The sequence below is a fragment of the Hippichthys cyanospilos genome, chromosome 2, assembly GCF_059441005.1.
Source record: "Hippichthys cyanospilos isolate Australia breed blue-spotted pipefish chromosome 2, RoL_Hcya_1.0, whole genome shotgun sequence".
Classification (NCBI taxonomy): domain Eukaryota; kingdom Metazoa; phylum Chordata; class Actinopteri; order Syngnathiformes; family Syngnathidae; genus Hippichthys; species Hippichthys cyanospilos.
The window spans coordinates 15239626-15265056 of NC_142370.1; the positions used below are offsets into that span (position 1 = coordinate 15239626).

Below are 25431 nucleotides of genomic sequence, written 5' to 3' on the forward strand. Positions count from 1 at the left end.
AGTAGATTAGATGGGCATCAATGTCATGATTGCTTTTACCAAAATCCATCAATGCAGAATTTCACAAGGATTAAAATAAACACATTATTGGAGGGGTAATTTAAAGCAACACATGATTGGCTACTGGGAAGTACACAATTTCGGAAAAGAATTGGTTAAAAAAACGCATTAGATGCTTAGTAAATATCTTTAAAAGGACAGTGTGTAAGATTTTGACCGTTTTTCATTACAGACAGCAGGAGGTGCTGCAGGTGCTGCTGCAAGTGGTGCTGCAGGTGCTGCATTTAGCGTTGTCTGTAGCCGTAACAAACATGGCCACCTCCGGAGAAATGCCACTCCCATGTAATATCATTTAATGATAACTAGACCTAGGATGATATTTAAAACATATTGTTGGTCATTAAGAACATATTCATTTGCAAGGCTTTGACATTTCTAATCATTTAATTTGTTCCTTTTTAACGAAAAACGGTTTAAATCTTACACGCTGTCTCTTTAAGACTGTATTAAGTGAATTCAGTGATTTGTTCATAAATACATTGTACTTTTTTTAAAGTAATCGCTGACAAGTCATTCAAAGACTCAGAATTGTATGGTATCAGTTGTTGAGATCCATCATTCAAATGATTTGCAATATTTATTTTCCTGTTTTTTTTTTTTTTCTGGCATGAGTCTCTCCACCATTATAGACAAACATAAACTATGGCGTTATATTTGTGCCACAATTACGCACGCGCGGAAAAAAAAATTGAGCGGAGAAAATCAAACTGAGCGAGCGAAAACAGATTTTGAGAGCAAGAAAAAAACTATTGAGCGCGTAATGATAAGAGTTTGAGCGCGCGCCGATGGAGTTTGAACACAGAAAAAGAAATTGCTCGCTCAAAATTCCTTTTTGCTCGCTCGCAATAGCATTCTCCCGCTCAACATCTCGCTCTCGCTCGCGATACTCCTATGGCGTTATATTTGTGCCACAATTACGCACGCGCGGAAAAAAAAATTGAGCGGAGAAAATCAAACTGAGCGAGCGAAAACAGATTTTGAGAGCAAGAAAAAAACTATTGAGCGCGTAATGATAAGAGTTTGAGCGCGCGCCGATGGAGTTTGAACACAGAAAAAGAAATTGCTCGCTCAAAATTCCTCTTTGCTCGCTCGGGATAGCCCTCTCTCGCTCAACGTCTCGCTCTCGCTCGCGATACTCCTCTCTCCCTCGCTCAACATCGCGTTTGCTCAACATCGAGCTCTCGCTCGCTCGAGTCGTCCTCTGCGCTCGCTCAGTTCTGTTCACGCGTTACGTTTGTGCCACAAAACCAGCCAATCAGAGCTTGTAAAAGCACTTTGATTGACACAGCTTAGTATCCAATGAGATTGCTTGTACGCTATCCGTTGACGCACTCTCGTTTGCCCTGTGTTCACCCGAAAAGGGCAAACGAGTGTGCGTCAACACGGACGTGGGCTGGAGAATTACTTTTAATATTATTATTATTACTGTATTGTATCATTTGACAGAAATACCTTGTTAGTTTTTGTACTTAAATAATATAAGCCCACCCCTCCCGCCTACGTCGATGTGACGCACTCTCGTTTGCTCGTTCCGGGTGAACGCAACAAGCAATCTCATTGGATACAAAGCTGTCAATCAATGTGCTTTTACAAGCTCTGATTGGCTGGTTTTGTGGCACAAACGTAACGCGTGAACAGAACTGAGCGAGCGCAGAGGACGACTCGAGCGAGCGAGAGCTCGATGTTGAGCAAACGCGATGTTGAGCGAGGGAGGGAGGAGTATCGCGAGCGAGAGCGAGATGTTGAGCGGGAGAATGCTATTGCGAGCGAGCAAAAAGGAATTTTGAGCGAGCAATTTCTTTTTCTGTGTTCAAACTCCATCGGCGCGCGCTCAAACTCTTATCATTACGCGCTCAATAGTTTTTTTCTTGCTCTCAAAATCTGTTTTCGCTCGCTCAGTTTGATTTTCTCCGCTCAATTTTTTTTTCCGCGCGTGCGTAATTGTGGCACAAATATAACGCCATATACTCCTCCCTCCCTCGCTCAACATCGCGTTTGCTCAACATCGAGCTCTCGCTCGCTCGAGTCGTCCTCTGCGCTCGCTCAGTTCTGTTCACGCGTTACGTTTGTGCCACAAAACCAGCCAATCAGAGCTTGTAAAAGCACATTGATTGACAGCTTTTTATCCAATGAGATTGCTTGTTGTGTTCACCCGGAACGAGCAAACGAGAGTGCGTCACATCGACGTAGGCGGGAGGGGTGGGCTTATATTATTAAAGTACAAAAACTAACAAGGTATTTCTGTCAAATGATACAATACAGTAATAATAATAATATTAAAAGTAATTCTCCAGCCCAAGTCCGTGTTGACGCACACTCGTTTGCCCTTTTCGGGTGAACACAGGGCAAACGAGAGTGCGTCAACGGATAGCGTACAAGCAATCTCATTGGATACTAAGCTGTGTCAATCAAAGTGCTTTTACAAGCTCTGATTGGCTGGTTTTGTGGCACAAACGTAACGCGTGAACAGAACTGAGCGAGCGCAGAGGACGACTCGAGCGAGCGAGAGCTCGATGTTGAGCAAACGCGATGTTGAGCGAGGGAGAGAGGAGTATCGCGAGCGAGAGCGAGATGTTGAGCGAGAGAGGGCTATCCCGAGCGAGCAAAGAGGAATTTTGAGCGAGCAATTTCTTTTTCTGTGTTCAAACTCCATCGGCGCGCGCTCAAACTCTTATCATTACGCGCTCAATAGTTTTTTTCTTGCTCTCAAAATCTGTTTTCGCTCGCTCAGTTTGATTTTCTCCGCTCGATTTTTTTTTCCGCGCGTGCGTAATTGTGGCACAAATATAACGCCATAATAAACAGCCTGTCTCGCCTCAGCGGTTGCACAGCAAAATTGGAATAGTGCAGCCAGAAAGCTCAACGCATAACGGTCTTTTCTTTTCATTATCATTTCACACCATTTATTTGACAATGGAAGTACAAAGTTGTCCTAGATCCAGTACAATGTGAATGTGAAACGTACACAGTTTAATATGAATTTGTGACAACCGTGGGCGTGACATACGCATAGCCCAAACAATTGACTTGCTGGATTGAAAAACAAATGGGACGTCGGTACATGACCTATGTAAAAGTGGGACAAAATAATTGGGGCTGGCGAAATCGCCGGAGCTTGGCACACAACACTCTAAAAACAGTTGGGTTAGAACCAGTCATTCTCAAGTAGTGGGGCGGGCCCCTCTGGAGATAGAGTTGAGGGGGCTTACCCCAGGGAAAATTATATGTTTTTGCCATGTGAAGTGTAATTGTGATAAGATAAGGATTAGCATCTTTTTTTTCAGGCACTTGTTTTTTTTTCTGCCCAGACAAACCTTTAACCTGTATAAATGCTGTAAAAAAAGTAGTTGTTGAAGGTTTTTTTTTATATTGCGTTTTCCTTGTGTCAATGTAAAAAAAGATACATTTTTAGGTATACCTATACACTTCTTGAAGATAATAATCTTATTTATGATTGGTGTGGCAAGTGCGGTGGCAAAATGTCTTATTTTTCTTAGAGAGGGCTTTGCAAAATATAATTGAGAAGTACCGGGTTAAAACTAATCCAGTTATGGGTCAAAAAAGGATCAATGCTATATTTGGGTCAATTTGACCCAATTTTCTGGAGTTTATACAAAACAACCCAATTTTTGAGGTTGTCTTATCCATTTTTGGGGTTTGTTACAAGATTGGAAAGTTGGGTCAAATTGACCCAAATATTGGGTGGGTCCTTCTTTGACTCATATTTGGGTTATTGTTAACCCAATCATATTTAGAGCGGAATCTGGAAACCGAGACTGTCCCGTGTAAAATGGGTCTACAGGCCACTCTATAGACATGACAAGAATTGAGTTCTTTGTTCAATATTTAATTGCGATAAATCTCAAGATTGCTCATCGATGAGTCACCCAAATTGTCAAAGTTTTTTTTTTTCTTTACAACCGAGCGGGCTGTATTATTCAATAAATCCCAAGGGCTCCAAATATCCAAATATCAAGGAAACACTTGTGTAAAGCACACGGAGTGGCTGGGCTCACATAAAATGATGGGCCATGAAGACCTCCCGCTAATCTTCCACTGCCATTGGAGCAAAATGTACTGGAAGATATGGGAGATGGGCGGTGGGGGCGGTAAGGCGGTATTTTGCCCTCAGGCAAACTGGGCCGCACTGGGGACTGGCTAGCTAATTGGACTTTTTCCCCTTTTGAAGTGAGCTCGTTCCTTCTCACATACAGCAACGTCATAACACCCTAGTCCTCCCCCCGTCCTCCCTCTGGCTAGTTCCTTCCCTATGGCAAAGGGAGTCATAGTGTGCCATGTCACCCTGTGAATGTGTAACAGAGGCCCTTCAGCTGTCTTGGCCTTGCTTGTCCTCATTTTCAGTCTCGCATTTTGTCGCAACGTCAACCTTTTACTTTGGCTCTACAGTACATTGTGTGATGGAAAGTGTATTATTCACCACAGAGTAAACGTCTGATTATCGCGGTAGAAACTTCGTTCTTGAAGAGTGGAAAGGCAGTGAATATTTTGTCACTCTTCTGCAGTAATGTTGTTCGCTTCTTTCACACTGTGCTTCTCTTTTGGGCTTTTGTGTAACACTCTGCTGTCACGTGTGCTTTGTTCACTGGATACTATTCACCCTTACACATTTGGGTCAGTCTGACCTGCTGTTGTAAACTGTGCTCACACTGTGTGTCTGTGGTCACAAATTATTCTCACTCTCCCACAACAAGCCATTTTAATTTATATGAATAAAAAGCGGCGGCTCGTTGGAGCAGACAATAGCATGTCCACCTCACAGTTAAAGGGACCTGAGTTCAGCCAATCTGATAAGGCCGTTTGGCTCTCAATGTAGCTGTGAAATTCGACCCCACCCAAAACTATCTACCTATAGTTGTTTTTATCGCAAAACTGGGAAAATACCATAAAGAGGGGACGAAAAACGCAGTATTCCACATCGCAACATGAAAAAGACGTAAGCCGGGGACGCTGTAACACGCTGTAAGATATATGTATGTATGTATATACTGTATTTATATATATGTTGCACTCAAATGTTCATAAACGTTTTGATCTAGGCATTGAGGTTGACCCACAAGCTAGATTACAGCTTAAAAATCTTCATGAGCGACTATCTCGGAAGAAGTTACCCGTCAAGATCGATGACTTGCTGTCTATATTAGGAACTACTTTTTCTCTTCTTGTTTGTTTTGTTTTTGTTTTGTTTTTTTCAGTGCTAAGGGTTGTATAGTGGACTTCTGGCCCAAATAAAAGGTAGCACGGAGTGTAAAAGAATTGAATGAAACCAAGGAACTACATTGTTGACAAGATGACAAAACAAAATAATAAACAAAACAAGTCATTTTGAGTTTGTGAGTGATTGTGATAAGGCATCTTTATAATGCACGTGGTACATGTGGAATGTCAGCATTGGCCTGATATTTAAAGGGCATCAGGCAGAGCTTGATAATCTTAGAGGAGATGACTGGACATTAAGAAGTGTCATCAGAGTCTTGAATGAAAATGTTTGTGACAACATTGGAATTGGAAAGTCACGGATGGTACTAAAAAGACTCAGGGAGACGTTCTATGCATCATATGAACTTAATGCGTCTTACTAGCAATATTACAATGTGCTTTTTATGAATTTAGGAGAAATAAGCTGTCCTGCTCACAAACTTGTATTCTAATTCAACTGAACAGGCTGCTTTTTATTTGGATGCATCAGGCAGCACATTCTTGTTTGTACTCCCACACGTTAGGCGCCCTACACCGTGCAGATGGTCAGAGCCAAAAAAGCCATCCAAAGCAGACGTATTGATTTTGTGTTGCATGCGAGACTCCAGGGGGATGAATCTGGCAACTGCATTTTATTACTCTAAATTGCATTTCCTTCTGAAATGCCATGTGGATGTTGAAATATGTCACTGGGACAAAATGCCAAACAACTCAAGATGCTCACCCTGCTGAACACATCATAGCTCATCCGACTTTCAAACTTCAAACAAATCGCTGTAATAATGCAATAAATTCTCAGCATGAACTTTTTATGACAAATTTAGTATTAATGTCTGGTTTAGTCAATCTGGTGACAAGTGTTGTGTTTTTTTTCATTGATTTTCATCAATGCTATTTTGGTTGACATTGAACAGCATTAAACAAGTCAATGCGTTCACCATGATCCGAGTGTTGTGCCAATGTAGTAAAATTTTTATTCCCTTTCCCTGCAACTCAAGCTGACATGGCTTTTCTGATTTTGGTTCTTGTTTCCATTTACCCCCTACAATGTGCACATGGACCAATCATTGATGTATGGCATATTAAATTGAGTATTTCTGTTGACGTTTGAGATGTCCTACTGTGTGAGTAGACGTTGAATACACCTCCAGTCATTATGACTGAGTACAGTACTTAATTGTTTTTGCTTATTCAAGCTGCTATGGTTGTTGCATGCAAGCACCGAAACCTGAAAATCAATCGGCAAAGCGTACTTCGTCTCACATTGGAAACCCACCACCAGAAAAGCCCAGCCGACATTCAGTCTGACTGCATTTCAATTTGACTACATTTCCCATAATTCTTTGATGCGAAAGCAAAACTAAGCAACGGCGATACCAATGATTTTGGATTTGATGCGATACCAAGTCGTACCTGGGCCCAATATTGCTGTAATGATCCAAGATAGATACCATAAATGTTTTTTTTTTTTCCTAAATATAAAGCTGCAAACCAAATCGTACGTGTGCTCATCAGTTGACCTAAACTACTTCAAACCATTTTATTAGCACTTCCACGTCACACACATTTGCATGTTTATCTTGATAGATGGCAGAGGTAAAGCATGCTTGGCATGGGTTTGGAATGTAAGAATGGGTGAGAGCCGATACTATAATACTGTAATCACTTAGTTACAAATACTGTATCAATGTTAAGCTTAAGGATCGAAACTTGAAATTGACTATTCCATATCGAAATATCAACTTTGTATATTGATACACTCCTCCATACTGCAAACGTCAATGTGAAAGTAAATTGGAAGAAATTTAACCCTTTTTGCGTTATCATATGAATCCCCATGAAAACTGTGTGAATGACAGTTTTCTTCAACTACAGGACAAATACACAGAGAAATTATCCAGTAAGATGTCATTTCAATAAGTGCATCTACATTTTTGTTCATTTATATTCAGCAGTTTTCATCGCACTCAGTTTCTTTCTGGCTCTTTAAAAATTAATAAACTTTTAATGTGAAATCTGGCAAAGTGCCCTTTAAGCTTTCTGAATTATTTGACGTGGTCTTAAAAGTGAAAAATCACCCAAAATAAATTATCACCCTGTTTTCTCAGGACCAAATCACCTCCAAGCTACAGCAGGTCTTAAGTTTCATCAAACAAGTCGTATGAAACTATTTTATATCCTTTATATTTTGTCGTGGCTCGTGGGAGTTTTCTATGGGCATTCCGGCATCCTCCTATACACCATATATGTTCAGTTCATTGACCATCCTACACTGTCGGTCTTTTTTGTATGCAGATTTTTTAAGAATACTGTACAACACTGTTAGCTTATACAGGTGCATAGCTCCGACTTTCTTGAAATTGTACAGCTCAAGGTACCACTTCAAATGGAAAAGCTAACACATCGGCTGGTCATATTTGGAGATGACAAGCATGTGACTGACGTGGCTGTTTGTGGGATGAACAGGCGTGACCATGAAGCTGATGGATGAGGTTGCGGGCATTGTGGCAGCACGCCACTGCAACACCAACATTGTCACTGCTTCTGTGGATGCCATCAACTTTTATCGCAAGATTAAGAAAGGTAACCGTGAGCTTAATGGTGTTCTGCATTGCCAAAGAAAGTACTGAGATCCAATCAAAGCTTGGATGAGACCACCTGGTTTGTTCTCATCATCATCATCAGACTATCCATTTTATCAATGACAAATAAACGTGATCATTGTTATTATAGTTATTGATATTGCTGTTATTAATAGTATTGATGTATTTATTCAATCTTATGTCCAGGTATTTCTCCATGCTACTTTAAAAGGAAAAAATGGCAGCTCCATTTGAGGAAATCATTTTACTGTTGATCTGGCCCAGCTTTCTGTTTAAAAAAAAAATCTATACATCAATCACTCACTCAAATGTGGCCTGCAAACGTTTGCGCGCGAATGATCAAGACCTCGGCAACAGTTTTATTTTGCTCATTTTAAAATGAAATATCGGAAAAAAGTCTAAACACATGAAGCCTACAAAGAGACTCATCTTTTAAAGCTTACAGATGACAGGAATCTCATCCGAAATGTTGTTTTGCAGCAGTAGCGTGTTTATTTTCCGTGTACGGAAGTTTATTATTTGAGCTTCAAAATAGAACACAGACTGCAGGGATAATGCTTTCACTCCCTGCTTCCGTGGCAACTCGCAGTAATAACACACTTTGAGCAAATTAAAAGGAGGGAATAAAACATCCCCACTGTTCAAAGTGGAAAAATAGATATTTGAATGAAAGGCCCTTACAGACTTTACTTTTTTTTTTTGTTTTGATTCTTTTTCCAACATACAGCACAAATCAAATGTTGGGAAACACCTTCATAAACCATTAAGATTTCAAGAAAATCCAGCTGTTAACCCTTGAAAAAGCACAGCTGTGAACTGAAAGTCATTACAACTCAAATAGCATCATCCACATTTTAAGCTGAAGGGACAACACTAAGCTGTGCAAATCTATTATCTGGACATAAAGTGCCTGATTGGAATAATCTTATTTGTGAAGCATATTCTGCTGTATTTATTGACCAAACAATTCCATAAATAGTTCTTCTTAATGTCATTGACTTCAATTTCTGCAAGAATTCAGGACAGTTTGAAATAATGAACAAAAAATAACGAGAAGGGATTGTACAATATATGCAGTATACTTGTAAAGTCTTTGAGAGGACAGTCTTGTTATGTTTTTAGTATCTGCCTTTGTGTTTCCCAGCAGCAGTTCAATATTATGTTTATTTAATCACAACGATTATTCTGCTCTTCCCATATCAAGGCTGCGTGGTGACAGTCACAGGCCGTCTCACATTCATCAGCAACAAGTCCATGGAAATCGAAGTGGTGGTAGACGCCAGCTCGCTGGTTGACTTGGAGAAAGTTAGCTATCGTGCAGTCTCTGCTTTCTTCACTTTCATCTCGTTGGACAAGTTCGGCAAAGCTCAACCGGTCCCTCCTCTCAAGGTCGGTACCATCATGCGGTTTCTCAAGTATAACATTCAAATGTCTTTGGTCCTGTAATAACAGGAAGTGTTATTATATATAGTGTATATTATATAGTGTGAAGGCAGACATCTAGTGAGTGTTTTAGTTTCATTTTTTTTCTGCGTTTTTGTACATTCAGTGAACAGCAGAGTGGTATTAAATATGGCAATGATTTGATTTGTTCATCTTAAAACCTCATTTGTATTCAAAGTTTACACAATACGACTGATTTTTAGAAGAACAAGAGTACTTTCGGATTCTTTTGCGCAAAGTACCCGTAATTCAAAACTCCCAAAATGAGCCGATCAGATTGTGAAGCTATTAAATTAGTTTTCAAAATAGCATTGCATGAAACATAACACTGCAACAGCATTGCAGCCTGCTTACACAGAAGCAGAAATTATTTCAGCATAGAATTCAGTCAAAGAGCTTCTTTATACTGGTGTAGAAAGCATTTTCAAGCACTGTATATATTGTAGGTATGCATTCAAAATGATAAATGCATTTTGTGAATTACTTTAACAAGGTTTAAATGAGCAATACACACATTTAAAAAGCAGCATGCAGAACTAATCATTGGGCACTGAACAGATTTGTTACGTGGGAGAAATTGTTGGTGGTAATTTAAGGATTAATAGGAGGTGATTATGATTAAAAATCTTGGTGTCCTCCTTAATGCAATCACCAGCCTACAATAGCGTCAGCGTCTGTTATTCTGCTGATTGAAGTTCCATTTGGTTAAATGCATCAACTGTGTCTTGCAGCATTGTCACGAGGAGAACCGCGGTTGAATACTAATGCTCTAAAAAGATCCCTGAGCATTTGTTCAACATTTGGCTGATTTAGCACTTTCTAACTGCATGTAAAGCTTCTGTGTTTACCTGCTGAGTGCAATGAGACACCTGCTGTTGGTGCTTGGTGTGCAGCAACACCTTCATCCATATCCTGTTAATACTTTATGCAAGCACAATACCATCTGTTTAAACAAGCCAATTCACTGTTTTCATGCAGTATTCTACTGCACTGATGGTATAGCTAGTTACTGTACAGTAAATCTACCCCTTTAAATCCTGTGTGGCCTCTCAGTTAACTTTTTTCAGAACTTCATTCAAATCACAACAGGCTCCATAATCACTTCACTTTTGTGGTAAGCTTAGCACACTATGAGTGTAGTCTACTTTTGGTTTTTGTCCTCATATGGTTGAATTTGTTTGTTTGTGTGTGACGTCCAGGCTAACAGTTTTCATGGAATTCATTTGGTCAAGAATGCATTTGCCTCGCTGTCTGCCTCAGCAGATCACTTGAAGATAATAAGGTTTCACACATATGTCCAATTTTCACCTTAACTCCCCTGTCAGACTTGGGTAGATAGAAATGCTGTGATGTTATTTTATCATGTAAGTTGAGAGATTTCAATCACATCTCAGATCAGTTTGCATGGGGCTTTTAATTGCAAGTCCTCTTTTAAGATTATAAGCAAAGGTACTTGCATTTCACTTTTCACAGATACCGAGAACTGATACTTGAAATTGCGTCTTACAAATTAATTCAAATAGTTTTCTCCCATTAAATTATTTTCCAAAGCACAAACGTCAATTGAACATTGACTACATTGACTCTTCCTCGTGGCAAGCTGCAAGAATCTGTTTTTTTTCCCCCCAGAATAATACTAAAGACTATAATGCCCGTAGTATTGTTGTGACATTTTGCTGTTTAAAAGCATCACTTTTTCCTTTTCAAACTCTTCATGAAAACTACTGTATTAATTGCAGCACATCAAATGTACTGGACGTGTTTGCGTTGTGGTAGGTGGAGGACGAGCTTAGGGTTGTGGGAGTTGTAAATGCACGTTTGCTTTTCTTGGCACGATACAGACATTTGAATCCAATCCACCTCTGTTGCCAGTTGAGGTTTTCAAAAGCGCCAGCCACTGTCCCCATTTCCATTTGACACAAGCCTGTGTTTTCTTCTCCTTTTGTGTGCCTGCTTCCACGCATCCATTAGAGCTACTTTTCCATCTGGAATGAGCTGTTCATGTCTTTTGTTTTAATGGCGTGCAATGAGCAACTATGATGGCTCTCCCTGTAATGTACCTCTATGCCTCAATTCGATGAAAACAAAAGCAAAACAACAAAAATGAGCTCTCCTGATGACTTGAATAATTCATCCTTGGCTCTCTAAATGGAACCTGCACAATCATTCTGGTAACGCGCGCCAAATGTAAAGTGTACGTGCGTGCATGTAGTGAAAAAAAACAGCGAGGAAGGATTGACGTGCTTGTTTGAAAGAAAAAGCTTCTAAATGTTAGTGTGTGGGGGTATGTGTTCTTGTGTATGTGCATTATGAGTGCTCATGTGAACTCTCTCATTGACTTCACTCCTAAAGGCTGTACCTCCCTGCATCAAAAAGAAGCATTATCATGAGAAGTAAATAAAATGGAACACATCAATCCAATTAACACCCGTTGATATCCTCGACGATAGCGATGGGTATTTAAAGTGACACAGTGTAAGATTCAGACCGTTTTTCATTAAAAGTGAATTAATTAAATTAGGATAAATTGAAACAACTTGTATTCTTAAAAACTTGTAATCGTAGGTTTAGTTGTCATTAAATTATATTACTAGGGGGGTGGCACTCCTCCGAAGGTAGCCGTGTCTGTTATAGCGACGGACAGCAGGAGGAGTATGTATTGCTGCATTTACCATAATGTCCCTAAAGCTCCCACAGGCGCGTGCAAAAAAATTACACTTACTCCCTTTAATTGTTGGAATCGCGATGACAAGATCAATTTGCTGTGCAAGCTAGATGATGGCAAGTATACAGGAGTGTGACCTAAATTTCCCTCAAAAAATTTTCATGTTATCCCCATATCCCCATAGGTGTAAAAATGTAGTCTCAAATGCCTGTTTCACTAATTAACCCACAATTTTATGGACAGATTTATGATAACAGGCATCAAAAAATTCCCTGGTAGCCCTAATTGAAGCGCAATTTGGACGTTTTGTTTTAAAAGGGGCATTATGAGCACTCTCCGGGGCCCCCAAATAAAATCCAGTGGGAACTAGATATGAAAGTTGGGTGACTTAAAGGTTTTGAGGTTGGCGGCATGGTGGAAGACTGATTACCATGTCCGTCTCACACGCAAAGATCATGGGTTCCATTCTGTCTCCCGTCTTCCTCTGTGGCGTTAGCATGTTCTCCCTGTAACTGCATTGGTTTTCTCTGGGTATGCCAATTCCCTCCCAAATTCGAAAAACATGCAGAGTAGGTAAATTGGACTCTCAAAATCTTCTTTAAGAGTGTTTGTGTGTGTCAGTGGTTGATCGCCTATTTGTGCCCTGCGACCAGCTAGCAACAAGTCCAGGATGTACCCCACCTACCGCCTGAAGAGAGCTGGGATCGGCACCGGTACGCTTGCGAGCCTTGTAAGGATAAGCGGCTTTGATAATGGATGGGACGGGATTCCCAAATTTTAAGAAACCGTTTTGCAATATTTATGAACATCCAATGAGCCTCTCACAATTTCCCTCATTGTGAGCAATGTATGTCACCGGTTGAATGGCTTTATCATTCACAAAAACCCTCCATGTTTTCAAGGCATGTTTATCCTTGTGTATGTATGCTCGGTCGTGGAATTTCAAACTCCGATGCAGGGAAAACTGCAAAATGCCATACATTGGGGAACAAATAGGATTGGTCTTGCTGTTATAACTCCTTTAAGCAGCAGATGTTCAAACTCAAGTAACCCACATTTAGACAGCCAATACTGATTAACAATACTAAGGCATATGGTTTTTTTATCATCTGTGTAAAATGATTAATATTACTAGTGAGTTTGCTGCTGTGACTCATACGTGCATATGTCCGTTTAATACTGCTCCTAGGTGGCCTAGGGCCATCCCAAAAAAATGTTTAATTTCTTTACAATCTATTTATTTACATCATTATGGTGTGCGTGCTTTTTATTTTTAAAAAAAAAAAAGGAAAATTTTGTAGAAAGCAGTTTTTCAAACACAACTTACATTACAATATTTTTTATGGGGGGAAGGGCAAGAAAGATGAATGTAATCCTCTTTCATTTCCGTGTTAAGAGAAGATTTGCCATATGCGCCTTTCAAGTACAGAATGAATCAAATTTATATCCCAAAGCGCCACTGTACATAGTGTTTGAAAGTGAGCCAGGCGATAGAAAAAACAATATAAACACCAGTGGGGTTACAATTCTCATTGAACATCACAAGTTGTATAAACGGACGGACTACTTTTATATGCAACATTTAGTATAAGCTTAAAAGACAGGTAGAGTTTTCAGCACTGAAGTGCTAATATGCAATGTAACACAGTTCATCAAGCACCAAGTTGTCCATTCCGCAATGAGGCATTTATCAATTCTTCCAGCTTTAATTAAAACAGCTCACATTTACATTTGAATCACCCGATGTTCAATAAGACCAGCGACAGAATGAAACAGTAGCAGCTTCACCGATTAATATTTCATGACACTGTGACAGATTCAGCTCAAGATGTGATCTATAAATAGTCCAGGTGAAAGACATATTCTGTTATTTTTGACTGCAGGTGCTTCCCCCCACCCCAGCACCCCATTCTCACAACCAGGCTTCCTCGCCAGTGAGCCCCCTGTTTCTATTTATAGATCTTCCCATTTTAGCTCAGCTGGGTCTCAGCACTTGCGTGTGTGTGTGTGTGTGTGGGGGGGGGGGTCATGTAAATTAGGGAAGCAGGACAGGATGGGGGTGGGGGATGCATGGCTGGTGGGATCTCCCACAAGAAGAAGTACCATCCTTTTTGTGTTGGGCCACAGAAAGAAATATAAGAAGAGAGTGGAGATGCCTGCTAGTATTCTTTGCTGTATTCCGCGCCTGCTTTTGAGAGTTAGGCCACACTCACAACGCTGCTTTGCCGCCCCCCTCAACCATTCTTTCTTCCCCAGTCTCCCTTCCTTCCTTTCAGCCTTCCTTCCTCCATTCCTTGTTGTTGTTCCATTCCCTGCATTCACATGGTCAATCGGCATTCCTTACTCTGTAATTTCCTTTTTTCTTGCCTTATTTTCATTTGTCTTGTTACCTTCTACTGTTTATTTTCCAATGACTCCTCCTCCTTTTCCTTCCACCATTGTTCTTCCCTCTCTTTCCCTTCTTTCTTTCCTCCTTTTATTCTTTCCCTTTTTGGACTTCTTTCGAGGCTGCCTCCCTCACGTTTTCCTTAGTGGCAGGCTTAGCTAGCGGCTCTTTGCATGAAAACAAGACTGGTTGTCACGGCAACCTGCTGTAGTCAGTGTCGATAGTCCAACCGGTTAGTGGCGTCAAGTGGTAGGGGCGAGGTGGGCCACGGCAACAATTACATTTACCTATTTAAGTAGGTAGACATCAAGAGTAAATGAGGACGACGTGGACTGCTTTCTTCCCAAATTGCATCTTAGAGTTTTTTAACCAAACATTTTTTAACAAAACATTCACTTATTTTTATACATTTCTTTTACCTGATGCAGTCTTTTTCTAACAAATCTGTCACATTACCAATAAAGGAGAAAATATTTACTAGCTTCTTCTCTTTCCAAAATTTGTTCTGTAATGAAAATACATTTACTTTCACTCTAAGACTGTCTAAATATTATTTTCACAAATGTGCAATTTAATGACATCTACTTTCTTGTACTTTGGTACTCTATACCTTCCATTTACATTCTGTAATAAATAGTCAACAGAAATGACAAATGAACTACTTTGTTTCATGTTCCAACATGTTCTCTGAACAGGAAAAGAATTATGATGTTAAATATACAGTGTACAAGAGCGCGTCAAAGGAAGGTCCTCATAAATTAAAGTAAGTCTCATACAATGGCGCTGGTGCAACCAAAAAAAAAAAAAAACCTAACATGCAGTGAAGTACATACTCTTGTTTTCTGAAATGGCATTGAGATTATTATCTGTCACGTTGGTGTGGCATGGTGTGTGGTGGTGTATGGATGCGGAAGGGTGCAAAATACTGAATGGAAACTGGAAACTGAATACACTCACATCAAACGAGACAACACGGAACACCTGGACAAGAAAACAATTGAAAGAGGGAGCCGATTGGCCAACACAAGTGAAGCAGGTTAACGCAGACAAGTGGACACAATCACTCTGACGAGGCCTTACACAAAGGGGAACAAAACATGAACTTAAACACATGAATAAAAGCCCACGAAAACCCAGAACAGAAAAGAATAGAAACTCTCGACACCAACCAAAACATAACAAAACATCAGCGGAACATAACAGTTTCCAACCTTTCTCTTAACAATAGGCACACACATTGTGTCTCAAAATAGATAGTCAATGTCAAGACTGTCTTCATTGAGACACTGACATTTGCTGTGGAATTTTAAATACTGCACAATGAAACACACAATTCTTCTTTGGGATAGCTGGTAGTCATTAGCGGTAGGATAATAATAGGTATTAATCTGCAGCTGCCAGTGAATAACAATTACAAGGGAACGCAATATACATTTTAGGGGCTGTGTCTTCAGTCGGTGTAAATGAACAAAGCCATTAATGCTTTCTTATTCATAACACCATTTTCTTTTCAACAACTCAGAGACTACCGTGATGTATACCTCCATAAATTAGCTGGAGTCATAAACATTGGACGGACGGACGGAAGGGCGGATGATGGATGGACGGACGGATGGATGGATGGATGGATGGATGGATGGATGGATGGATGGATGGATGGATGGATGGATGGATGGATAGATAGATAGATAGATAGATAGATAGATAGATAGATAGATAGATAGATAGATAGATAGATAGATAGATAGATAGATAGATAGATAGATAGATAGATAGATAGATAGATAGATAGATATCAAGCTGGACAAGTTTTCAGTTAACTTTCTGAGCTTGTGCAGACCTCTTTTTAACAGATGGGAAGCTTTGCCACCACCAACACAAATCTGCTGAGTTTCTTTTTTTTTGGGGGGGCAGAGCTGCACTTGTTCCAATTTGTACATCACTGTGTATCACACATTATTCCAAAGCAATTAAAAACAAGTGCACAAACAAACGTTTGCTTCCACTATCCAATACAATATACGGATTATTATTGTTATGATGCGTAGCCACAGCATGCTCAAAGACATTTTTTTGGTACTATTTACTGTTTCCAAACCCTTCACACTAAAAAGGAAGCTGTTGACCAAAATTACAAAACAATGTGCTTCTCTTGCAAAAGCACACTATGTCATCTAATCATCGTCGAGTTGTGTTTGTGTGTGTGGGGAGGGGTTAACGTGTTGAACAAGCGTCAAGGAGCATTTCGACCACAAACCGAGAGGAGCTGACCAAGCCAACAAAAATAATAAATAAAATAAAAAATAATAGCTATGAATGTGTATAGTTTGCAAAGAGCGTGTTGGTCGTTTGGATATTGTGTGCAAAGCAGTCGGTTCGAGTTCACACTCAATGCGGGTCACAAAATTGCTAACACAATACAATGCACTGTTTGTGCTCTTAGTTTAGGAAACTGTCAATGGTTTTGCTCTAAGCTCTTAATAGATGTTTCAGAATTGTGCTGCATGAATGACTTGTAGAGTTAAAAATAAGCTGTAATATCAATTGCTGTGCTATTCCTATGGTCATGTATTGTCATTTGTATGTTTTTACCACTTAAAGCTCCTGTATTTACTGTGACGTTTGATCTTATTTAAGTTCATGGTTTTCAGTGAGGGTTTGTCAGATCGTGAAGGTCTCAAGCTGCATGTCAACATACCCTCCTAGTTTCTTTCTAAGTCTGTTTATCTCCTTCTGGGTCCTAATCCTTCTTCTTACTTGACAAGATCTAGTGAAAAAAAAAAGCGTCCAGTATTTTGGACCGACTTTCTACAAGATTTTGGAGCTTCTCTGTGGAACCTTTGAGGAACACACAATGCACCAAGAGGTCTGTTCTGGGTCATCTCAAAAATCTTTGATGGGGCTGAAGTCAGGCTTCTGTGCAAGTTCCTCCACACCTAATTCCCTTTGCTTTGAGGTTTGGGCTTGTCTCGCATTTACAAGGAGGAACGTCCTCTTTGTGACCGTATCTCTCGATGAATAGTCATCCCATTAGAGAGGCGACCCCTGCTCCTGTCCCAAAATGCTGACATTTAGTCGCAGGTGTTGCCACCTTGCTCCATCCATAAAGTCAAAGCGCCATCTGTCAGCTCAGGGTTCGGAACACTGCTGAGTGGCAGGTGCACTTGAATGTGCCAACCCCCTTGGTGAGAGCAGATTGAAGAGCCTCTGTCTGAAAAAAAAATATGCATACTGATATTCACTTGCAGAGAATATTTAAAAATAAACAGTCACACATGTTTTTCCCTGTCTGGTGAGGTAGACGAGAAAGCGGACAGGCTGCATCGTAAAAGTTATGTTATAAGTCATATGTTATGTGGGTGGCTGTGCTCTTTCAGTGGCGAGACAGTCTAATTAAACTACGGGATAGCACGTGGCTAACCCTCGTGGATCTCAAGCCCACTTGTGGGAAATGAAGGTGAAAAAGGAGTTTTCGACTTCAGCTTTAAGGCCACTCTTGCTTTAAGAATCTCTTTAGTCTTCATGCGCACACCACAACATCTGTACGATCTAATAACGTCTAATAACGATTACAACATTCAGTTAAGATTCAAATGACCAGTGAGATTTTACTGTTCTTTATGTTAATTATTTTTAACACTCTGCACCATTCATATATGTACAGTAAATAAGCTATCTGAAATACAGTGCAACTAATCCCCTTTTTTCACAGATGTTCCCAGCTCATCTGCATTCTGAAAAGCGTTTATCAAAATAAACTTAAATGCGTTTAAACACAGTTTTTAAACACATTTATTTGAACCCAGACCCTAATGATTTGCAAAGATAAAATGTAAATAAAATACTGTTAGAATTGTAAGGGCTCCTTGTTAGCTCAAGAAATATGCCTGGATCGGAAATTCTATCTGATAGCTCCTGTGTCCGTACACTCTCTGTGTTTACGTTTTGCTGTTCTTTAGGCAATCAATAAACAGCTGAAAAATGCATCGGCAACTCTTGCTCTCCTTTCCTCACATGAGAGGTTATTACAGGATCCAGCTATGCTGTAAAAACACATATGATCACCGACAAAACCTGAAATAAAGTGTTCAAATGATGATGAATGAAATGATCCATGATCATGGTTTTGCATGGGAATGCTTTTGCAGTATTATAGGCAGCATAGACCAGGGGTTCTCAAATGGGGCTACAGGTGACCCTTGGAGTACTGTAGTCATTATAACACAATTTAGCCATAAGTTGCTTCATCTTCCAATTAATTAGCTCTTATTTAAAAAAAATAAGCGAGCTAGTGTTCCTGTTACGGCATTAAAAATCATTAAATTAGATTTGCTGAAAATCTCAAGTATCCCCTGAATTGCCTTCATATACCCCTGAGAGGACTTGTACCCCATTTCGAGATGGTATGGACATTAGATGGATAGACGACGCGCTACACTTATAGATTATAGCTAATCTGATTATATTTTGCAAAGGGACGTAATATAATTCTTTCATTTCTTCTCAGGTTAATGGCGAGGAGGAACAGAAGCGTTACGATGAAGGCCAAGCCCGTTACACCTTTAATAAAGCCAAGAGACTTGCAGAAAAGGAAGCCAAGCAGTGAGATGGCCGCAACACAACACCAAAGGGAAAAATGAGAAGTCCCATCAATTCTGCAATTGTAGCCTCCTCCTGAACCTTGACCTATTTCATGCACCAAAGCAAGTATACTTTTATTAGAAGGACTTGATGACTACAGGGTAATAGCAAGAATCCAAGATGTAAGGGGAAAAAAAAAACAAATTAAAGATCTGAATGTGAGAGCTCTTGCCTCATGTCCTTGCTCATTTGATTATGATGACTATGGTGATGATGAGGATGATGTCATTGTCTTGGGCAAGCCTTGGCAGAGATGACACACGACTTCTATCTTTTCACCGCTGTAGTTCACAGCGAAATCTGAGGGGAAGGGGGGAGGTGCAGGGGTGGCTTGGGGGGCTCTGACTCAACTCTCGACTCCCACGCCTTTCAACAACACCAAAGCCATCCCCGCTCCACCCTTGCGCTCCTCCTGCACTCTCACATGCACTTCTACTGCACCTATCTCTTTTCCTCACTCCTGTGAAGCCACCTTGTGCACACTGATTCCCTGTTCTGCTTGCTTTGTCACTTCCCTACACCTCACGTTAACTCTTTTTGTTCCGTGGCCAGCTTTATACTACCAAAATCGAATTCAGTACAATTTATACCACAGTAAATACGTGTGGCCAAGAACAAAGTCGTTATAATTCAAGCATCTGTTTTGAGAAGCCGTTACACTTTTTGATTTTCATGTTTTTTATTACATTTGAGTACCTTTTGCACAGCTTTCCATTGTTTAACAATGGCAAGGTAATGTTTGTCAACTGCAAGGCACCATTGCGGTCTCATAATGTCAAAATGTGAGCAGGCTAATGAAGGTGACTGTCTAAAAATCAACATCAAGTAGAGCCAGGACAATTTTCGATGATTAATAGACTAAAGACCTGTTGAGAATTTTGCAATTAAGCTGCTTGTTAGAAACTGTCACGTTTTCATTACACGCAACAATTCATAAAATTTGCCATGAGATGAAATATTGCACTAGGATGAAGAATGCGTCGGCGAGAGTAAGATGTTGAAAAGATAGCTGGAGGAGGATCACAGCAGCAAAGCACCTTCCTTGCTGTGCCTCTTTTTTGAAGGAACAAAATCATTTGTCATTAGATCTTCAAGTTTATTGTCTCTGGTCCCGGAGTACTTCCAGCGCAGTATGCTAGCTTTTCATTCCCCCATGAAAATAAAGTTAGACGTAAGCTTCCACTGGGGCGTTGGGTGGGGGTAGGGGGCATGAATCTATTTTTTCCACTAGTGAGGTTGAAACATTTCGGGGGGGAAGAAGCGAACGCAATTCAACTAAAAAAACTAGACGTCACCTCTTCTGAGATGACTGTCTCACATCAGGCTACAATAGGGGAACTATGGTTACCAACATTTTGTGGAATAACAGCAGTTTTTAAATTAATTGCATACCATTAGCAATTGATTCAAACATTGGCTCCCACATTGATAAAGGTTTTTAAATATTCGAATAAATAATAATTTGGTACATTATAGGTACATCTTTGCAAGAGGGCAAAACCCTCTTTTAAACTAAACGTTTCTATGGTGTGAAACTTAGGTGGCTATGTTTTCTGCTCAAGCATGGTTACGCATTTTGCATGATCTTTAATGTCCTCCCATTTGATTTTGAGAATTATAACGATAATATTGATAATGAAGTTGCCTTAATAATTTTTTGTTGCATGAAGTGTTTTTTTTCCATTCACTTATTTTGCAATTAATGTCATTCAAAGACAGTCACATGGTTTTGAGTTATGTGGTTAGAAGTTGACCCCTCCTAATATGGGGGTTGAAAATGAGGGAAAAAAAAAAACTTGACTTGGACTCAGAGAAATACGGCAAAAAATTAGACTGCACTTCACACAAGATTTGCACTGTTCAAGAAAATACAGTCAACTTAGTTTTTTTTTTCAATATGGAAGAGAGCCGGATACAAGCCATGTAATAAGTAGAAGAAGATAAACAAGGTCGGAAATTATCCAAGACAGTTGAGGAATCTGTACTTCAAACAAATTGCGAAAAAGAAATGAAGTCCATAAGCATGTGTTATGTCAGCTGAATGAGAGCAATGATGAATCACAGTGGCGAGAGCGACAAGGCCACTTGTATGGAATGAAAGATGGCCTAGAGCAATCGCAAAACCATTAAGGACAGATTAAAAATGAAGTGAGATGGTTCTGGGAAGAAGAACTCTCAGTTTTCATTGCAGTGAGCCTTCTTAAGCTACATTTTCAATCTTTTATTAATTTGGACTTTTTGCTGGCAGCAGCATTGGTTTCATGCAGAAACCCCAGCCTTGTCCACACCCAACTTCAGGGTCACGTGAAAAATTACGGACATGGATTTTGTAAAGCCACACAACTCATTTGACTCCTGTCTAACATAACTCAACATACCTGCACCTTTTATTTAGAATACTGGCAAAAGTATTAAGAGACCTGGCCATTATATGGACAAGAAGAGAACAGGGGACACATCCTCTGAGCTGAGTCCTCGCTGCTTTCAGTGCTTGGAGCCAAGCAGGGCTTAACTTGATGAGGAAATATTGGTGATGGGCCTTGATTTCCCAGCCCTGGGGTTCCCATTGGCTGTAAGATGACCAAGCCCCAGCACCAAGAGGTGTGTCAATATTGCCAGGATACACCACATTAGTGAGGCAGCATGCACCACCGACGAGACCTTCAAAGAATGTTAGGTATTAAAGCTTGTCTATGTGTACGCGTGAGTGGGTGGGTGATGGTGTGGCGCTGTTGTAAAGAGCGGGGGCAGCCTGGTGCCAGAGGAGCCAGTGGGCGGGAATGCCTTCTGTTACTTTTTACTTCCAGGTCACTTAACATCACAATGAGGTGGCAAATGAACAAAAAACAAAAAAAAGAAAGAAAAAAATAAGTGACCTCTCATGCCCCCTATAAAACACTGACACATATAATGGTTCACAAAAATGATTTTTTGTTTGTTTGTTTTTCGTTAATAGAACTACGCTGACAAAATAAATCCCACTTGGCTCCTATGTAGTCAGTATACAGCTTGTATAACAGTGTCAATCAATTATCCCTCCAACATAGCTCAACAAACAGCCATTAGTGTCAAAACCACTGGCAACAAATATAAGTACACTCCAAAATGGAAATGTCCTGATTGTGCCTGGAATGTGACCTTTAGGATTAATGTTCTCAGGCATGGATTTCACCAGACCTTTACAGATTTCCATGGGAACTTGAAAATTTGGTATCGCTGCATCATGCTGGGCCTTCTGGTTGATGAGACAGAAAGAATACTAGACAATAGACCAGCAAAAAATAAGTCTAGATTGTGGTCCAGGTGGCGAAAAGTAATTGAGGTGCAGGCAGAGAGATCCGGCACTCTGCTGATGTCCTCGTGTTTCATTCATACATATGACAACACCCTGCATCAAGCCTGTTATGATGGATGGATGCAATGGATCCAGCAGAAACAGAAGCACTAGACCACACTGTACTTCATTGCAGGGACCTACTTGGCCAAAAGACTAAGTCCATCATGAGTAAGTGGGTAAACGCTCTTCAGGGCCTACCTTTAACCATCGTGACTGAATTGGCCAAATTTTGTGGCCAGTCCCGCTCTCACCCACCGTCCTCCAACCTCTGTTGAAGCAGTGCACATCTTGTGGCCATCACCTAACCATGTGACCACCCTCTAGTGGCACACACCTGCAGACGCCCTCAAACCCTGTTTTTTTTGGGTTTATCTAAAGAAGCATCCAATGCAATCTCGTTGACAAAGCAGCATTTTGACAAGAGAGTTCTAGTCATTTCTCATTTCTGTTGTGTTTTGTTGGCCTACTTACAGGCAACACAGCAAATATATGCAGATTGTGTTGATTTTTGTTGCGGTCCAATTACAGATGTTGTTTGAAATGAAATCTCGAAGGAGCACTGCACAGCTTTTTTTGACTGGATCACATAAGCTCTTGGGAAATAGCCCCTCCTCTCTTCCAAAATCCCCACTTGCTGCTTCAGAATGAAGTGGAGTTAGTTTTTCGACACGCCTCCCAGGATATGCAGCTGCCAGGTGTAGTTGTGTGTGAATGGGAGGCAGGTGCATCCTGCAAATACAAAACATCATCTATGTTCCAGGCAGCTCTTGTGTCATGCTGGGTCTATTAGTTTTCTCACTGGGGTACAATGTGAGCCCCAAGGGCAGAACACTACTCAGAAGGCAACGTCCATGGGAGGATTCTTACATAACCACTCGTATAATGTCAATGAAAACTGCTCATTTCAAAGGAGCGTGAATAACTTCATGCAGTGTGATTCATACAGTATTTGTGCTTTGGTGCACCAGGCCAGTGCGGTCACAAAGCAAGGCACTCCTGAGAAAGTTTTGCTTGCAAATTGGCTGCATTGACCTTGTAAGGTAAGGCGATTTTTTTTTTTAACCATGTATGAAACATTTTATTTATTTATTTTTTTTAACAACCAAGAATGTTATAATTTTTTTTTTTTTAATGTCCACATACTTATACTGAAATGTTCAAGACGGAACAAAAATCATCAAGACCATTTATTGTAAGTCATATCATTTACAGCGTTTTTAAGGAAAATGACAACACATAGTGATTTTTCCCTTTAAAAGTGTTGCGTTTTTTTTAAAGCGAACGCAGTGATTTTTTTTTTTTTTGTAAAGCTTCTAGTGGTTCTGGCCTGGCTGCGTTTCCAGAATCTGCCGCCAGGCAATGCTGGTTGTTGATGAAATGAAGACCTCTTGGACTCAGGCATCTTGGTTGGAAAAAGATTTATTCTATTCATACTGCCGATGTTAACTCTAGCTCAGTCATGTTGATAAGAGCCCACATGGCTCTGGTTTTCTTCCTTTAAACCCGTTTATCTCCTCCTTTACTACTCAAATTACATTCTCTGTGGCAAACACTCATTGGTCAAGAGGTCAGATGGTCAGGGGTCCAGCAACCCCAGCTACCTATTTAAAAGTTAAATTAACAAATATTGAAGAAATTAATAAATGTGAATGAACATCCCAAATATATATATATATATATATATATATATATATATATATATATATATATATATATATATATATATATATATATATATATATATATATATATATAAAATGCCGTAACAACTTCGGCTGACATGAAAAGGCACCCATTGCCAAGTAAAAATACTGTCAGTATAAAAAATGCACATCTATATTTCAAAACTCGGCTTATGTGGTTGACGGTTCAATCTTTCTCAAATGGTGTAGAATTAAATAATAATAATAATACAAAAAAACAATAATATTTTTAAGTTACCGTTTATAAGATGCACCCATACATTTTGGCTTTTATTTGTGAGGCTTATATTTAGGGAATTAGGTACATTTTCTATGCACCTGTGTTAATAATGCCGGCTTAATGGATGTGCGCACTTTTTGGCGTGTTAAAAAAACCTCCTCTTCGACATGGACCGAATGCCACAAACGTGCTCTTCTGATGCTGAAACTGTCAGCTCTCCCTAAACTTGTGATGTACTAGAACCGCCCCTGTTAAAACACGGCTTAGGCTGGTGCGTGTTTCCCCTCCCATGAACGTTTTTTTTCCCCAATACCCTCGCAGACAGTCAGTGCACTCACTCTCCCACTGTCACCGCCACTGAAGTCTTGCCTCGCGCACGCGCCTCCATTGGGTGCGGGAGCGCGCAGGCATCCAGCAGCCAAAGCGCGGCTGAATGAGGCGAGGAGCGACCAAGCAGGCGAGGATGATGCTTTTATTACTTGCACTCGGGCTCCCTCGGTGCCTTTCTATCGGTTTTGTTGGGAGGGATACTGATAATTTGACCGATACTCGTCAATAATCTTAACACCAGGCGGCCTACTTCCTCGCTCAGCAAGACAAAGAGGAGTCCGCTGGAGGCGATGAGTGTCGTCTCCAGGGCTGCTCTATCATTTTTTATTTTTTATTTTTTTACAGCGGCTGACCTCTTTTGCCCCCTTTGGACTGTTGGGCGTAATCTGGGAAGTCACTTGTGAGCAAATGAGCACCTCGTGACTCACGTGAAGCGTGAGCGGCTGGAAGGAAGCACCGAGCGTGTCGTCGAAGGTAAGAGACGAACAGCGCCACATGTCAGTTTAGTGATAAAATTCGATAATAATAACAACACCACCACCAATAATGATAATAATAATAATAATAAAAGTAATAACCATCATCATTGCTGGGGTTGTCATGATTATAAATATTATTGTATCATTTGAGCGGTAAGTACTTCAGTCCGAACAGGTGGTGTCCTGCACCCGACATAAAGACGTGCGAACGCAGCATTCCTGCATACAGTGAAACTAATCTGACCTATTTGGATGAGTGAATCAAAATCGATTTTTCTCTGGATGCAAGATAAAAAAAAAATGACCCAGTTGAGAGGTGATATAACGAACAGACAGCGTTTCACCCG

At 40.3% G+C, this 25431-nt stretch overlaps 2 protein-coding genes across 5 annotated transcripts in view; both read left to right on the forward strand.

Annotated features, from left to right (window-relative positions):
- Positions 1 to 19179, forward strand: part of acot7 (acyl-CoA thioesterase 7) — a 40209-nt gene extending 21030 nt beyond the window's left edge. For 2 of the 3 annotated variants that reach the window (XM_088402904.1, XM_088402887.1), the window contains exons 7-9: positions 7744 to 7860; positions 9085 to 9269; positions 18882 to 19179. In XM_088402904.1, the coding sequence (XP_088259030.1) occupies positions 7744 to 7860; positions 9085 to 9269; positions 18882 to 18980 (401 nt within the window). In that variant the 3' untranslated portion in view covers positions 18981 to 19179. The remainder of the gene's footprint in view (positions 1 to 7743; positions 7861 to 9084; positions 9270 to 18881) is intronic. The other variant, XM_088402896.1, reaches the window with a different exon arrangement.
- A 5499-nt stretch (positions 19180 to 24678) lies between these two features.
- Positions 24679 to 25431, forward strand: part of gpr153 (G protein-coupled receptor 153) — a 37846-nt gene continuing 37093 nt past the window's right edge. For both annotated transcript variants that reach the window (XM_088408380.1, XM_088408382.1), the window contains exon 1: positions 24679 to 25079. The gene's annotated coding sequence lies outside the window, so the exon portion shown is untranslated. The remainder of the gene's footprint in view (positions 25080 to 25431) is intronic.